Here is a 17,852-nt window from a genome sequence, read left to right as displayed (position 1 = left end):
CAAAAAGAAGCTAGCAGATTACATCACCACTGAAATGTCAGTTCCTTTGAAGGTGGTAACTGGAGATGGAAAAACTTTTGCTGTAAAGCTAAGTGCCTTCCTAAATCAGACCTTTTGGTCAAATAGCTTGACTCAGAATATCGGTAAATGTGAATGAAACACAGCAAAAGAAGTCTGAATATTCAGAATCTCTTGTTTAGGTCCTAAAGTAATAATCCACAAGGATAAAATATTGCTGTAAGGTCCTTTTGCTATTTATTTCATTTATATTGTTTCCATATTGAAAAAATATCTCCAATTGTTTAATTTTACTGCCTATAATGTACATCTACAAAACTATTGCTCTTTCTGCTGTTCAAATTCCAGTGATATGGAACTCTTAAAAATGTCTTTTTGTGTTTTATAAAGTCAAGCTTTAAATGACAATGATAAAGAAAGTTAAATGTATATGTTAAAAAAAAAGAAAGTAACGTGGACGAGGACCAAGCTAGAGTGGCCAGAGAAGGCTTCTCTGAGTGGATGACAGGTCAGCTGGGGCCTGAGGGTGAGACGAAAGCTGCTCTAGGGCAGGCATTCCAGGCAGAGGGAAGAGTGGGTGCAAAGGCCCAAGTCAGTCTGATATTCCTAGAACAGAAAGCGTCCACTATGCTTGGAGAATCGTGAGCAAAGAGTAAAATGTAGGTATTGAAGTTGGAGAGAAGTAGGCAGGTGCCAGGTCACTAGGTTTATTAAAAGGATTAAATATCTCCAAAGCATTTATAGTGCCTGGAGCATGGTAAGCACGTAGTGAATGTTAACAGCTGTGATTATCATCATGATTATTAGTGATGTCTTAATAAAATATCTGTCATTTTCTGCTGAGGAGAGAGAGAAGATACAACACTGAAAGGTTAGGGCATGCAGTGCTGACATGTGGTAGGACTTCTTTATAGGTGGTGGCATGTTCTGTCAGGAGGCATGTCATGTTTGGTGATCTCTTGTGATGCAATCAGCTATTGATGCCTGTACCCATTAGTTCATTAAGGGTTGCTAAATGAAGATACTCTATCTATCATGTTTTCATCTATTAATTAAAATACTCATGTAAAGAAAAACTTCATCTATTCTTCCATCTGGTAGTGGTGACCAGCTTTTTAAGTATCAGAAAAAATGTACTAATTCAACAAATTTGATATGTTACAGTGTTAAATAAACTGGAGGACACCACTCAAACCACTGTTACAACTTCCCGTAAAACATCCTTTGGTGCCACACTGTGTGGTTTGTCGAGCTGATCCAGGAGAGCACTGTTCATATTGTGGTGTTTACCTACATTACTGGCTCTTAGTGATACAGTATTGAAAATATTGGCCTCGGTGTTAGAGTATAAATGTCACAGATACTGTTTTCTCAGCCCACTGACTGGAGGATTTCTTCTCCGCAGATGGAACTTTCTGCTCTACAGTCCATGATGGCTGTGCAAGAGGAAGAGCTGCAGGTGCAGGCGGCTGATATGGAGTCCCTGACCAGGAACATACAGATTAAAGAAGACCTCATAAAGGTCTTTCAGAGCTTTTTAAAGACCATTGGAAATCATTGCAGCTCAGAAAACCTGTAGGGCATCTACAAACATTTGGGTGCATTGAGTCCCTTGGCCTGTGCTTGTCTCTTTGGTACACTGTTAGAGTCTCTTGACATTACTGTATTCTCTTTGACTTATCAGAGTTGCTAAGACTTCATAAGAATACGTCATTACCTTTGTATGGCTTATCAATGTCCCACTTGAAAGAGTAGCAGTCTGTTTTAGAAGCATTTACTCCTTTGCTGCATAGTATTTTTACTACTGTTTTTGTTTTTTGATTTCTAGGACCTGCAGATGCAGCTGGTTGATCCTGAAGACATACCAGCTATGGACCGCCTGACCCAAGAAGTCTTACTTCTTCGGGAAAAAGTTGCTTTGGTAGAATCGCAGGGTCAGGAAGCTTCAGGAAACCGAAGACAACAAGTAAGTTATTGGAACACAATCTGTATTTTAACTGTGAAATAAACTGGAAATGCTGTCAGTCTCAGTTACGAAGGGGTCTGTTGATGGAATGTCATGGAGAATCTGTGCTCTGAAGTTTCCTGCCTTGGTCAAGGGCAGCCACAGCTCTTCCTTTCTCACAGTTGTAATTCTTAAAGGAGAAGTGGTCCCATGCTGTCAGTTATACCTCATCCGTAAGGCACTTCTCTCAGCTAAAGCCTTCTCATCTGCCTGCATTTAACCATTTTTTAAAAAGGTTACATTTTTAAAAATGTTTAAGTTTTCAAAAAACAGGAAAAAACCTCTTCTTCTGCCCCAAATTCTTTTGTAGCTACTACCAGCTATCTAACCTTTTCTCAGTGGCATACTTTTCAAAAAGACCTGCGTGCCTGTGCTCCTTGTCTCCTCCGTCATCTCTCACTAACTGCTCATCTCAGTCCAATCTGGCTATTAAGTCTGCCAGTTCACTTAAACACATCTCTGCTGGGTGCACACTGTCATAACTCGTCGTCTTTGTAGCACTTACTGTATGGCAGAAAATGGCACAATGACAAGTGTGATTGATGAGTGCCTTTTCCCCCGACTAGAGAGTAAGCTTATCCTTAGATCAGATCCTGGCACATAGTAAGGGGCTCAATACTTACTGCATGAGTGAAGAATACTAGTAAGTCTTACTACGTTTCCCTCTTAGCCTTCCTCTCTTTCTCTTCCACTCCTTTCTGTCAGCCTCTTGTCTATGCTTTTGGCTCCTGTCTTTCTTGTACTTGCTTCCATGCTTAAATTCTGCCTTATAGAGCTTTAAAGATGAAAAAGGTAATACATGTGACATCAATTTGAAAACTAAAGTACTATGGAAAATGTCAGTAATAATATAGTGAGCTCTTTTTAGTCACAATATGTGCTAATACATTCTCTTGGTCTCTTTCTCAGGCTTAACTGCCTTCATGTCTCCTGCCTCCATTTGTATATTTCTCCTATTCTTTTCTCAGTTGCTGCTGATGCTGGAAGGACTGGTAGATGAACGGGGTCGGCTGAATGAGGCCCTACAAGCAGAGAGACAGCTCTATAGCAGTCTGGTGAAGTTCCATGCCCATCCAGACAGGTAAGAGAGTGACTGCACTGTTTCCTTTGATCCTCATTAAGTGGAGGTGCTTACTGATGTCGTAGAGGGGAGAAAAGGAAGCAGAGACAGCTACCGAGACCACATAATTTGTCATTTGTTTTGTGGATTGCTCCGAGCCCAAGTGCCTAAATCTTAAGTGAGTCATATAACTATTACAAATTTCAAGTGAGAAGACCTAGCAGGTGTCTACAATAATGTCTTGTATATAGTAAGCACTCAGTGTATAGTGCTTTTCATTCTCAGCTTCACGCCCTGTTAAAGGCTATTCTAGGAGTAAGGCTGTAAAGGGAACGGATGTCCACTGAATATCACTGAAGAAAATATATTATGATGGCAAATACCACCCCAGGATCACTGAGAGCCATCATGATGAATGTGTATACTTGTACCTCTTGATTTTGGGTCATGTATATTATATCATTCTGGTTCATTTTATATCGCACCCCCTCCCTTTTTCCATTTGCCTTCCCTCCTAGCCCTTTTTTTTCTTTCTATTGTACTTCAAGCAAATAAATGAAGAGGAAAGGTAGAATACCCCTTGATTATGTTACTTTTTAAAGAATGTCTGGACCTTTAGTTTCTGTGAACTGAATTACTTTTCAGGGCATTGTCAAGTTTGGTTAACAAGTGAGAGAACAAATGTCTTCAATATTAGTCCTACTTGGCTCAGTATTGCTTCAGTTTGTGTTGAGTTTTTCCTGGGTTTTTGTGTTTAAAAAACTAACGTTTAGTCAAGTAATGAAATTTTTATTATGTGTGCTATAGGGGTATGAGATAAATCTTGGGAACTATAGTTTTATGTGAGATTGGCCCAGAACCTAGGATAAAGGGATAAGCTCTAAAGAAAGGAACAGGCCGTGCTAATCTACTGGCAGTGGAAACAAATGCCACCACAAAGACGACATTCATTTATTGTGTCCTGGAGACAGTTACTTTAGAAGGGCTCATGGCATTGATGGCTCTTTGGAAGCATGTGTGGACTCATTACAGTTGATGGCTAATCCGTTTTCCTTCCATATGGCATGTTTAATCAGCTCTGAGAGAGACCGAACTCTGCAGGTGGAACTGGAAAGGTCCCAGGCGTTACGCGGTCGACTCGAAGAAGTTCTTGGAAGAAGCCTGGAGCGCTTAAGCAGGCTGGAGACCCTGGCTGCCAATGGAGGTGGGGAACTGGAAAGTGTGGGAGTCCATCACAAGCATGCCTTCTGAGTGCTGGCGGGTCAGACTACAACCAGGACGGAAAGCCTTGTTTGTACTAACCAGAGAGAGCCTTGCCTGACTTGGGCAGAATTAAATGGTGACTTACTAATGATAAAACCGGTACAAATAGCATCAAGTACAAAGTGAAACTCACTTTAGTCTACCTGTATTTCACGATACATATTTATCTCTAAGTTGAATGGTGGAGGTTACAAAGTGTATTTGCACATTTTAAATCATTCCATTTTAGTTTTCCCACCCGTATTCCTTCTTTCCCTCAGCCCCTCCTCCTGATTCCCTTATCCCTTCTGTGGGCCAATAAAGTTTATTCCTTCCCCACTGTCACAATCCATTTCATATGCTCCCTATCATGTCATAAGTGCATGTGTGTGTATTATTTTTGCCATTCAATCAGCTGCTCTTTGGGGGAAAGCAATTTTTAAATCAAATAAAAGTTTCAAGATAAGAGGGAGAGATTGAAAGTCTATAAGAATGACTATGCAAAAGTGATATAATCCTTATCAAAAGGTAATCAAAACCAAGTCTTGGCATAGTAGACTACAGTATTGGCGGGGGCAAATTAAGGAGCAGAGGCAAAGACTATTAAAGCATTTATAGTGAACCTTTACCTCTAATATTATTTCAGAGTTGATTATTGAATGACAGTGAAATTAGACTAGGAGATTAAATTCCATTAACTTCTTTTTCTTTAAATCAAGGGTATGTTATTTAGTCTGAATGTGACTTTAGAAAGCTTCCAGGTCTTTCAGAGTCAGAGTTCTCTATGTGAAAAAATAATTTCAAGCGAAGGTGCCCCTTTAAATTTAGTATTTCACCAAATAAGTCATTATAGCCAGAGGAGTGTACTGCTAGTATGTTTTCAGTAGGTAGTGACCCTGGATGGAAATCTATATTTTTCACTTTTTAGTGCTTCTACATTTTTCCATATTAAAATAAGTAATAACCTTCAGGCTTTGAGGTGTCTGAATAGTTTAGAAAGAAATATCACAGATCTGTGTTCATAGGCTTTGGCCGTTGTCTCAATGCTTTCTTAGCAACATGACAGGTGTAAGGAAAGAGGCACTAGAGGTTGTATTTCTGGTGTCTTCAGTGTCGAGAGGATAAAAAGTAACCAGGATAACTTTGGAGTTTCATGGGTTCAACACCATGAGATTTCTTACTTTGTTGAGTGGAAGTCTCTTAGATTAGAAGCTAAGATTTCCATTTTTAAACATAGAGTGTGATGAACAGAGATTGAGACTTTCTAGCACTGTACACGTGACTCTGTACTCTGTGTAAACTAGCTGGAGTGCATGCAGTGAGCTGTTAGCCCTCCATGTTTTGCCAGGACACTTTTATTTTTTCACACTTACGTGTTGATACAGCTTGCCTGACGTTCTAAATTCCATCCAAGAGTAACACCCTAGCATCTTCTGATTAAGTATTTTGCAAAAATTAATAGCCATAAACCTTCCTTTTAATGGAAATGCTTTCCAGGTTTAATGGCTTTGGGGGGAAAAGGAGTCATTTAAGGAAGGAGATAGGAAATGTAAGCAGAACCATCCATTTTTCCTAGTCCTCTAATCTTAAGGGACCCTTTTCCTCCACAAAGCTTTTCGTGACTTTCTAGAAGTAAGGAGGGGTGGTTATCGAGCTCTAAAAATGTCAACCAACCAAATATTTAGGAAATGTCTTCCCTTTATTTCTCTAGTAGACCAAGGAAGCTTTCTAAGTCCACTAAGAGTCAACCTTGGGTGAATTTTGTGTTCTAATGGGTTGCAGTGAGTACAGAAACTTACATTAATTACCACTGCTGCTTCTGTCAACCTTGAACAAGAGCAGGAATTTCCCTTGATTTCTTGAACTGTTGCTAAGTGTTAGGAATATTAAGGTAGTTGGGTGGATAATGAGAAACCCCGACTTCCTAATGAGAATAGATTAAGGAAAAAATGTAAGTGAATTTCTGGCCCTCCTGATTTGGATTCTGAAAAGACAGACTAATTTGGTACTTGCCTTTGATATTGGTCATTGGAAAACATTTTAGAAAATTAAGTGCTTTAGTGGCAAAGGATAAATTGAGAGTTTGATCTTGATACCATCGATGTGACTGAAATCCCGTACTAACTTTCTGGTGTGGCTGGCAGCAATGAGGCTTGCAAACAGTCTGTCTGGAGAGAGCTTGCTGGTCTCACCCTTTCTGTGTGATAATGTGACATCTAATGAGGGAACACAGTTCTGATGAATTCTGTTCTATAACCCACATACAGGTGATGCTGTGATCGAGCACATCATTTATGTAATCATATTTAGCATGATATAATAGCATTCCATTCTCTCTGCAGAAGCACAGACCCTTTCTCTTCTTACCGGATTATTCTACCTCTCATCAGGCATTTTTCAACATTACCAGAATTTTAGGCTAAAGCATTGTATGTTTTGCTTATAGAACCTTGTGCCTGAATAAAAAAATCTCAAAAAAAGAAAATAAATGAATTAAATTCCCCCTAAGCTCATGCTAAATTTGAATCGTGGAACTTAAATTGAGAAAAATCCATATTGATACACTTGGTTTTTCTCACATTTCCTTTTTGAAATAATAGCAAATGTGTAATGGTTGTAGGAGGTCAGGAGAGACTAAGTCTATAGTTCTTCAAGTACCGAGTTGAAAAGGACCTCCAGGAGGATTTATTTAATGAGTGAAATGGAAGTCCTTTTGATAGATATTTCCCCTAAAGTATTCTTTATTGCAAGTTTAAACTATATTGTTAAAGTCTGATGATTGTTACTGCCTAGTATAAATCAACGTTTTCCTGGTGTTCCCTTTTTAGCTACTTAGCCAAGTTATAACTTTAGAAAAGACATGATTGGACTATTGTAATATTGTCAGCCTTTTACTTTGATAGGATGTACTTTTATTTTTACCCCCACTTAACTCCTCCCCTCCTCCCCTACTTCATTCAGTTGTGGGCAGCAGCAGTATTTTTGGTACCTCTATTTCCTTACTCATATTTTTAAAAGATTTGTCAGTGCTCTTACATATAGTGAAAGCTCTGTTAACGATCAAGAAAATTTTGACCTATACAGGGAATCAGATTCTAGCCTCAAGACATTTTCTTAGAAGGTTCTTTAGTATATTTCACTTGCACAGTTTATACATAAGTGATCTCTGTGGCAAATCTTTATAAAACACCTATCACTATTATGCTTATTTATGCTCCTGATTCAGTAACTGGTCCTGAGAAGTTTGGCTTACAGCTTCAAAACAGTTCAAGAAATTGATCTCAATTTTCTCTGTCTTATAGTTGGATCTAGAATCCTCTGGTTAGGGAAAGGGGGAGTAGATCAGATTATACCAAAAATTTCTCCTTTCTTTTAGGAATAAAGGTTGACTGACCTACCTCAAGTCACTTCCCTTTTGGACTGTACGCCTGAGAGGGAACAATACTTGAATACCTTGGCTTTCTTTATGCTAGTATTAGAAAGCTGTAGTTCCTTCTGTTAGGATAAAGTCATCATTTTCTGGTTTCATGGTCTTTTTATATGAAAAAATCACAGAATCTTCACATTTGACATCCCTGAAAAATTCAAGTTGCCTTTTCAACTAGGGCCTCAGTAAGTTGAGGTCCTACTTAACTCAGTAGTGATCATACTGATCTGCAGCCAGTGTCCTGCAGGGAAATGTGACACAGCTCCTGTGAAGTCAGGCAGAAATATTAGTAACCCACACACAGTTTTTTTTCCAACTTGTCTTCTAGAAATTGTACTGATGGTAGAATAAATGCAACTAGCTTTCTTTTTCAGATACTAACATCCCGTGAGATGAAGCCTGTAGAGTATTTTCTCTCATTTCTCTTTGGGTTAAAGCTCAGAGAGCTTTTCTTCTCCCTTTGGTAACATGGAACCATTTGCACTGGAGAAAGAGTAGCTAGGACTCTGGAGCTCATGAGGCAACCAATAATGAAAAGAAGGAGCAAGTCAATGGTCAATACACCGGAGTGATTTCTGTGGGGTAATGGTTTCTTCATGCATTTTGGAGTATGATTTAAGCCACCCTCTCACTAGTCATTTGGAGCAAGAACTTTGTTAAACCATTTTTATTATGATTCCAAGACAAACACATTGCTGTTACATAGTCTGAGTATTGACAGAAGGTAAGTCCTCAAGTTCTTTCTGTATAATCACATGAGCCAGGATGAATTTCCCAAGTAAAAAATTTGCATTATAATTAGCTTCCAAGAAAGGATGGAAAGGAGAAGGGGAACACCAAAATTGTAGAGCTGACAATACTAATTTTTCTAGATTTCAAATAAGAAAATTAAACTTATGAAGTCATGTACTAATTGTTTTTGCATTGCTTTCCCTTTTTGTTGTTTAAAGTCAAATTCCAGAAATAAAAGTCTTTACCATATTATTTTCCTCTTCCTCCAATTCTGGAAGGATAAAAATGGAAAGTTCAGCAACATCAGACAATGTTTGATCTAAAATAATCTGAAGAGTAGGGGTGTTAAGTACATGAACCAAATCAACTTCCTTGTTCCCTTTAAGGAACTCACAATTGTCTGGCAAGTACATGTAGGTTTGCTCGTAGTATATATCCTGAGCGTGCAGTGCTGCTTTTTGCAATTATCAAAGTCATTGCTTTAAAATACCAACCTCTCTCTTAAGCTGCATTTGTGTATATACAAGTGTGTTTTATAAATCATGAATTTGTTACCATGAAGTACTATCGGTTTGATAATAAAAACAGCTTTACTTTTATCATTTAAAAGTTTGCTTCTAGAGCTGTTGAGAAAAATTCAAGTGATTCATAATGATTTAAATGAAGGAGGCAGTGACATGTTCAGTGATGCAGTCATTTGGCATTAGATTATTTCCCCATCAAAATTAGCTGTATATTTTCTCTTGAAGTTTATTTCTTGATGGCACAGTCCTGTGCTAATCTGTGTTATCATTTGTGCTGAAATGGAGAGTGTACTTTTTTTTATGTTAGAATTTCAGCTACTTTAGTAGAGACACTAAAATTGTTACTGATCAATAAAAAGATCCAAGGCCAAATAGTCACTATTGGTTTCATTCTTCAAAGATTTATTTTTAAAAAAGTAGAGAAGGCTCATATCTTTTTTTTTCCTCTTGTAGGAAAATCAGTCTGTTGATCATTGTACTGAATTTCCAGGTCAAAGTTAAGGCTCTGGAATGAGTGAATGCCTTTGTATTTATTTAACTAAAGGAAGGAAGAAGAATAAACCTGAATTTTTCTGCTTTCAAAGAAGTGAGACTAAAGAAACAGTACTATATTTCCTGCAGAAATGTGAAATGGACTACTTGACCTTAAAACCCCTTCTTGCTCTCCTTATGAGGGAGAGTAGAAAGTGGGGTGGGGCTGTGAGGAACCAAATCGTGGTGGGTGGTGCTGTCACAAATGTTCCTGGAGAGGCCTGCTTCCTGCGTCCATTGAGGGAGCAAAAGAGACCATGAGCAGAAAGAATTCCTTGAAATTACAGAATTTCAAGCACTGAAAACAGTTGCTTTCTGGATAAAACCAGCTGGAAGGCCGCTTAAGAATGTTGCAATTTAAAGACAAAGATATACCATGAAAGGGCTTGACCACAGACAACAATTTTCTAGCTACTTCTGATCAGAATCTGTTTAGTTAAAGAATTTTATTTCTCAGCAGAAGTTTATGGAAGACTATGCAAAATCTGAAAGTTTTCCCATGGTCCAGAAGGGAGTGGATGCAGTTGCAGTTTGACAGAAGAATGTTTTTCTTTGATGCTCTAGTATAGCGTCACAACGTTGAAGCCAGCAATAGCTGGGGCATGATGTGCACAAGTGAGCGCTCTCATAATGAGCCCGTGGCAGAGCGCCTAGAAGTGAAAGATGTGCCCAGAGAACCTGGCACATAAGCCTGGCACTGAGGGGAAGAACAGCCGGTGCTTGGCTCCACAAACTTGTTCATGCTGTAAAGTTTTTAGCTCTTTGAACTTTTCAGAGTAGTAATGACTCCTACATTCTGAGTAACTGTGGGAAAATGTTACTCCTTTTCTGTTGTCACATATTAATGACTTACAGGGGAAATAGTAACAACTATAGAGTTTGGGGAAAATTGTGTCCTCACAACCCTGTTTGGGCTCTTCACTGAAGAATGAACATAAAACACTTCATGGCCTTCCCTCTAAGGGTCATTCATGCATGATGGAGTTTTGTGGCAGTTATAATTTGATGATGAGCCCTATGTGTGAAGCACCTTATTATTCAAAAGAGTGCCTCCTACGTACTTACAGCTCTGTTCTTTCAACGGTCCCGTGAAGCGGGGGGAACACAGTATTATTTCCAGCCTCCTGTTGGGGGAAACACTGGGACATAAGTGCAGATAGACCCAACCAAGATCATGCAGTTAAAAACACTGGGTGTAAAATTCCCCTCTGCTCGTTACCATTAGGTTCCATGGCCTGCTTTTTCAACCCTCACCTTTTCCAGCCATGGGCCACTTCAGTCCACCAAGAATAACAAGAAAACAGTAATTGCGTTTAAGGGCAATATTTACTGGTACACACCGTATGCCAAGCACTGTTCTAAGCATTTCAAAAGCAGCAATTCTTTAAAGCTCACAACTGTAGGGAGTGGATGTCACTATTAACCATAATTAACAACTAAGGGAGCTGAGGTATGAGAGGGTATGACTTACCTAACTCACAAAACGAATGACAGAAGCAGAAATCTAGACATTCTGGCTCCAGAGCCCAAGCTCTTAATAGTTATGCCATTCTCAATTTAAAAAGCTCCACAAACATGTGAATTTTTGCCTCCTTAAGATAAAAAGTATATTTTGGCCCAAGGATTTTGTAGTATTTTGGAGGTTTGTTTAATTTCTGTGTACTTTATAATCAGATAGCTGGTAGAAGACAATTTTCTAAATCTGAAAAAAGAAGGTTTTGCTACCACCTCATTATGTGTGGTTCAGAGCCTAGAAATTTACAAGAACCACAAGTTGAGAGCTACCATCAAAGCCTCAAATAAAAAATTTTAATAAAATTTCCAGTCTAACATGTAACACTTAACCCTGGAGATAAAACCTAGAGAAGTGAGTTAAGTTTGAATGAAGTTTCTTAGCTTTCAGAGATTCCAAAGGTGACAGATATTTCACATTTATGAAGAGTAAGTAGTAGATTTATTAAAATATAAGACCTTTAAATTAGAAATTTAAAATATTCTAAGTTAGTTTTGAAGATAGTGTTTTGTTGCCCTGTAAAAATTTAAAAAGGAGGAAAAAAGTTTAGAAAGGAATATTTCCCACCAAAAAGTTCTTATATTGTCACAAAAAAGAAAACAGAAAGAGGATGTCTAATGTAAAATTATACAGGACCTTGTGTGGGGTAGTATGCGTTACAATATTTTCTATATTATAAAAATTTTTATTTTATCCCACTGTAACACAAAAAGGCTTTCCACATTCTGATTTAAATTGATAAAAGGATGAACAGCCCTTAAAGCTGTCCCAAAGGAAGAATAGCAGACTAGCTAGAAAAATAACTAAGGGAAGCAAACCCCTGTATAGATAGTGGAGTGTTGGGACGCAATGAGCCTTCTTGCTTGGTCTCCATTTAACTCCTGATGAAGTCAAAAGCATAGCATTCTGCCCCTGAAAGGATTAAAGAGACAACTTATCTAGAAATGCAGATGTGGCATCAGAAAGTCTGTGGAGGTAAGTGGAGGGCAGAAAGTTGGACAAAAGCCTTTGAGGCCAGTGACAATCACCCATTCTAATCGCCACTTACCTTACTCCAGGAAGCTAGCACAGGAATCACCTTGGGATGCAGGCCCAGCATGCTGGCTACACAAACCGGGAATGGTCCTGACCTCAGAGCTGCGCTTTCTTCAACCACAGGGTCATCTTCTAGCCCAGCGATTTTCAACACTGTTCACTGCATGGTACACATAAACTAATTACTGAAATGTTGTGGCACACAATATTTTTTTGCTGATCTGACAGAAAAAAAATGGTATAATTTTGATCCATTCACACCAGATGGCTATTGTACTGGGTATTGTCATTTTTTTATTTGACAGTCTAAGGGAAAAGAGGTCAGTCCTCCTGACTAAATAATCCGGTATGGCATGTTTTAAAACATTTTACTGCACGCCAGTATGCTGTGCCATGGCACACCAGTTAAACGTCATTTCTCTAGCCCAACACTGAAGGGAAACAATGAAGTGTCTTGTCTTAATCTGTCACTGAGTGAGGCTATTCATTTTCTTTGCAGGAAAAAATAAAGATTCTGATCTGTAATGTTGTATAGGAAACATTTTTTGAAAGTAAACATAATGTATGACATAGACATCCTTAAGTGAATTAGCATCCTAGACTCAAAGAGTTGCCAAAACTTAGGGAGGGTGTTCATTCACCTCTACACAGCCAGTGTCCTGAGTTAGGTCTTTCTGAGGCTGGTTTGAAAGAATAAGCATTGGGAATCCCCATTGTACCCTGGACCTCTAAAGATGCTGAGTGGTAGGGATGCCTTGTAAGGGCTTTATTGAACAGGGTACTGCCTTGATGCCACGTTAACACAACATTCACGGTGATCAGGGAATGAGTCATAAGATGAAGCTGTCAGGACAACATGCTTACTCCCTTTAGTACTTGAATGAGATTGACTCAGACCATTGCAAACATTCTGGCACGAACTCGCAGGTGCCGAGGGGGAACGTGGGTGTGAACTGCCCCTGTTCATCTAATCTGCAGATGGCAGTGAATGCTCATTATTCTTGCAGGGCCTTTCATCCATGAATGTCTGAGTTTAGGAGCAGGGTCTTTAGTCTTGAAGGAAGAAATAAAGGTAAAAATCTGATTTGTCATTAGAAGGAACAGGAAGTTGCCATCGAAAGTCCAGAGACTCAACTTCTTGGGACAGCTCTTGTCAGGACTAGCTTTGTAACCTTGGACAAGCCTCCTAAACTCTTTGAGGCCCAGGTAACTACTACTCAGTGGTCAGAAGAGGAGTTTGAACAGGTTGGTTGCCAAGGCCAGGGTCACCACTAGATCTCCAGCTTCTCTAACTTGAGCGGGTTCTATAAGACCCAGAGAGTGTCAAGGTAGATTTTCTTTGGTGTTCAAATGAATTAACCATTATAAATTCCTACACTTTCAGAAGACATCTATAATGTGGGCCATAGGCCTTAATCTAAATTGGATGCACAGACAGTGTTTTATTCTCACAGATGTGGAGAGGAAGAAATGTCCTCAGTTTGTGCTATCCAACACAGAAGCCACTAGCCATATGCGGCTGTTTGAATTTTAGTTTAAATTAAAATTTCAGTTCCTCAGTCACACTGGCTACAATTCCATGCCCGGTAGCCACACAGGACCAGTGTCTACTGGACTGGGCAGCGTAGACACAGGACTGCAGAAGTGTGTTGGTCAGCACTGCTCTAGACCTTCGCCCAGACCGCCAACTGCAGCTTCTTGTCCCTTAGTGCAGGGTGTGGATGTGTGTGCCCTAGGATGACTGTGTCTGTCCGTGGGGAATGAAAGAATGGATGAAGTGCCATTTAGGAAAGGCAGTGAGAGAACCCCTCAGGAATGGATGCTAGCATTGGACAAGAGTCTGAGAGAGATGGGGAGCAGGGAGGTTGAAGAAGGAATCAAGGAACACCTGAACCATTCTGTGCCTCGGGTCTTGACGAGATCTGAGCTTCTGTGTAGGACACAGGGGCCCTAGAGCAGGGTTCCTCAGAGAGATTGTCACCCCATGCACAGCTGATCCCAACATCAGAAAAGTATGAGAAGGGCAGAGCTACTCTAGATCCCGGAAAATCAGGGACTCTGTCAACACTCAGTGGTGGGAAAAAGGTTAGTCATGCTAAGTTGTTACGTAGCCTGTCAGTGGCAGGAGGGGGGATAATTCAGACGTTCTGGAAATAGGTGAGATGGGTAACCACTCTGACAGTTGGCTCCGTACGTACAGGTCTGTGCAGTCTAAGCCATATTATGTTTTGAGACTTTAAGCTTGAATGTGTTAGAAAGTATCCTGTGACTCGCAAGAAGGCTTTTTCTACAGATCTGGCACATTGGCTCCGCCTTTCCTGTCGGCCCTGCTGGCTAGGGGGCCATGCATATGGGAAGGGAAAAAATCAGGGGCGGATGGCAAAAAGAGTGTAATTTTAGCTGCTGTCTGGAAGCCATCTGTGAAGGGAGTCACCTTTCTCTTCTGGACTTATTTCCAGGCGCAGCTGCAGGGGACGACACCGAAGATGCGAGCACCGAGTTCACTGACAGTATTGAGGAGGAGGCTGCACTCCACAGCCACCAGCAAGTAAGTCCGAGTCAGGTGCCGGGTCCCAGGGTGGAAGGCTCTTAGCCCTTCGGGGTCCGGTGGTCTCCTGCAGCCCTTGTGGACCTAGATGAGGAGCTATCTTTTCATATAAAGCACTTCCCAGTCTTCTTCCTGCCCTCCCTGAGCTTCCCAGCCTCCCTGCCTGCCTCTATCCTCACTCCATTTTTCTCTCCAATCTGCCCTTTTGTTTTTACTCCTTCTATCTCTTACTCCTGCACCCTTTCCCCCCACCCACCTTTGCCCCATGTGCTGTCTGTAGCTGTAGTTTCAGGAGAATATTTACTTACAACAAGACCACAGACACTTTCCCTCTTGGGCTTTTGTAACTGAAACACACCACGGAAGACAGAGAGTCATCGCAGGGCCACTTGGGGAGGTGGCAGGACATGGGATCTGCTCTGGGAGAATGCTCTCTGAGAAACTCTAAGAGGATCAGAATCATTCTCAGTGAAATCTCATTGTATAAAAGAGAACTTTGTTGGACAACTGGATGGGCCACCCAGGTCATGACACGTCAGTGACCAGGATATGACACTTCAAGAGCAAGCCCCTGTCAAACCTCAGAATTTGGAACTCAAGGCTGAAACACTGCTCTCACCAACCATCACTGAAGCTCAAGAGTTGAACAGCCTGGATCTCAGAGATTAAATCACCAGTAGTGACACCATAGCACCCACTGGTACTCCCACATGTCCCCAGTGACATTTAGTGATCACATCTCCCAGATGGACCATGCCTGTGACTCTCTGAGTTATTAAGGAGAATGTGAATTATTGGTATTTGTCCTGGAGGAGCCACTGGGCATTTTCAGTGATAACTTCCTTGGGGCTATTAGGAAAACTGTAGGGGAAATGAGGCTTTCTGGTCCACCTGTACATCTCCTGCACAAGAAAAGGAGGAGGCAACTAATAAACCAACAAGAAGGGCCCAAGGGAGCAGTCCCCAAATCTCAGAGGATTTCACAATCTTTGGCTCTTGAAGACATGAGTAGTTGTCTGGAATATCTCACATCTTCAACACAGACTCTTCACCTTCTGTCAAGACCCTCTCTTTATTGTTCTAGACATACCTGACCCTTACTTTTCCCTTGAGTTTCTGCATGAGCTCTACTTATCCTTTTGCTTGAACAGCTTCTTTTGAATCCTGCTGACCAGTGCTTGTAACTTTAATTATGTGCACCACAGCCCCTTGGGACAGGTCCCTCTGCCTCTCACTTCCTGGTTCCATTGAGGGTCTTGGGTGAGCAAGGGGGCTCTGCAGGATGCAGACCAAATGTCCACCCTGAGACAGAGCTAGATTGAGCTGTCAGCGAGTCGCTGATGGTTATTGCTACCATGGATCAAGATTAACTTCAGAATAAATGAACAGGAGACACAGATGTGAAGAGAGCCAGGTTCTCATTGACAAGGCCTTTACTCTAATTCTCAGATGTAGGCAAACTGGTCAGTAAAGTCATTTCTTCCTTAACCTTTTTTCCTATAGCCTGTCATGGAGAAAATGACCAGAGCACATTTTGAGAAGGTTAGTTCCATCCTGAAATAAACCTTTGCGGGGGGGCATTTGTGTTTCCCTTGCAATGTCTGCCTATTACTTGGCATAGGAGCTAATAAATTAGGGGTGAAAAAATCTTTGAATTGGGGCTTGACTCGTGATAGACAAAGTATATATACCTATTGGATGAAGAATATCTTGGGTGAGCACCATTTTGCTTTCCATCACCTTCCCTTGAAACGCAGATCTTCAGTTTGGGGTAAGAGGTGTGTGAAATCATTGTAAATTTACTTCAACTTTTCTGGAGCTTGAGGGTGTGACTCTTCTACCAATTAAATAAAGCTTTTTTTTTGCCATAACTGTTTTGTGTCCAGATTCTCAAAAATGTGTTTGCTTGTTTCCAAGGAAAATGGTCCCTTAAGAATATAGGCCCTGAGCTTCTTCTATTTGTGTTCTTAAAAGGTTGACTTCATTCTCAACACAAAACTGCCCTCCTACCTCCAGCATACACATGAATACCCTAACAAACACATCCAACTTTGTGTTTCTTCCAAGGCAGGAACCACCTTTTGGCCAAAGCAAGTTGCTTTATCCTTATATTTGAACTCGCCCACCTCAGGAAGTCTCAGGTCTGGCCATGATGGTAATTTCCATTCTCAATCAACTGTAAGATCTGTAATAAACACCTAAAACTCCTGTGAAAGAAACTAGAGTAATGAGTTACTGTCACACTTAAACTTTTGCAGGAGAAAATTAATCAAGAATCAAGGTTCAAATCAAAGGAGAGAAAAGTCAGTAGACTTAGTGTGACAAACTTGAGAAAAGAATATCTTTAATGTCCTTAATGCTGTCAGACAACTGATGTACATTGTGAGAGACGTGAAGCGATGGGGTAAAAACAAAACAACTCTATTCCAACAAGAGATGAGAGCTACATGTAGACCTCTGTGGGGCAAATGGAAACCCAGCATGCAAAAAAGTTGAATTATACACCGTGGAGGCAATAGAACAGATGAATTAGGAAATGTGAAAAAGGGGAAAAACCCTTTAAGATATATAATTAACAATAGACATAAAGGATTTATACTGCTACTACACATATTTGGGTTTTTATTGGGGGGTGGGAAGAAATAGTAGCCTTCATGCATTTGCATTTAAATTTTAAAGATAAGTTAGCCAAAGTAAGCTTCCTTTGACATGGTACTATGAAAAGCAAATTAGCCTGGGAACAAATCAGATCTTTCTTTTCTTGTTTTCAGGTCGGAGATTAGACTAGATGGACCTTATGGTCCCTTTCAATGTTAGCATTCCATGGGTCTTCATTTTTATTTAAATAAAGTAGATATATTTAAATCAATAGAAAAAGATACGCATCAAAAGGCACATTAAGAATAGGCAGGTGTCTTTAAAGTTAGACGTTATTTTTAAGCAGAAGGAACCCTTAAGGTTTAGAACAGAAGAAATGTGCCCATATTCAAAGCTGATGGCACTGTGTACTTAGGTTAGTTGCAAAGAGTTTACATAGACAGATTCACACAGTTTAAATGGGGGCTGAGGTTCTAAACTTTCAAATGTGGTCTTATCCAATCCCCATTCCTTTATTTTGTCCCAGAGCCTTTGTGACACATGCAGGATGGCCACCAGTCTGAACCCAGTTTGGCAACAGAGGCACAAGAGACAGACATTCCAGAGCCTCCCAAATCTC

General features: G+C 40.3%; 1 protein-coding gene across 16 annotated transcripts in view; it reads left to right on the top strand.

The window, feature by feature from the left end:
• The window catches only part of LOC123833467 (phosphodiesterase 4D interacting protein), a 202,492-nt gene that overhangs the window by 148,340 nt on the left and 36,300 nt on the right, over positions 1-17,852 (top strand). For all 16 annotated transcript variants that reach the window (XR_006788272.1, XM_045861699.1, XM_045861704.1 and 13 more), the window contains 5 exons: positions 1,424-1,540; positions 1,847-1,984; positions 2,992-3,104; positions 4,160-4,287; positions 14,547-14,635. Coding sequence is in view for 15 of the 16 variants with exons in the window: in XM_045861699.1 (XP_045717655.1) it covers positions 1,424-1,540; positions 1,847-1,984; positions 2,992-3,104; positions 4,160-4,287; positions 14,547-14,635 (585 nt within the window). In the remaining variant the exon portion in view is untranslated. The remainder of the gene's footprint in view (positions 1-1,423; positions 1,541-1,846; positions 1,985-2,991; positions 3,105-4,159; positions 4,288-14,546; positions 14,636-17,852) is intronic.

This window comes from Phyllostomus hastatus, unplaced genomic scaffold (genome assembly GCF_019186645.2).
Source record: "Phyllostomus hastatus isolate PE091 unplaced genomic scaffold, TTU_PhHast_1.1 phas_scaffold_216, whole genome shotgun sequence".
Taxonomy (NCBI): Eukaryota; Metazoa; Chordata; class Mammalia; order Chiroptera; family Phyllostomidae; genus Phyllostomus; species Phyllostomus hastatus.
Note: the sequence above shows the minus strand (reverse complement) of the source record. Positions and strands in the feature narration are given on the sequence as shown.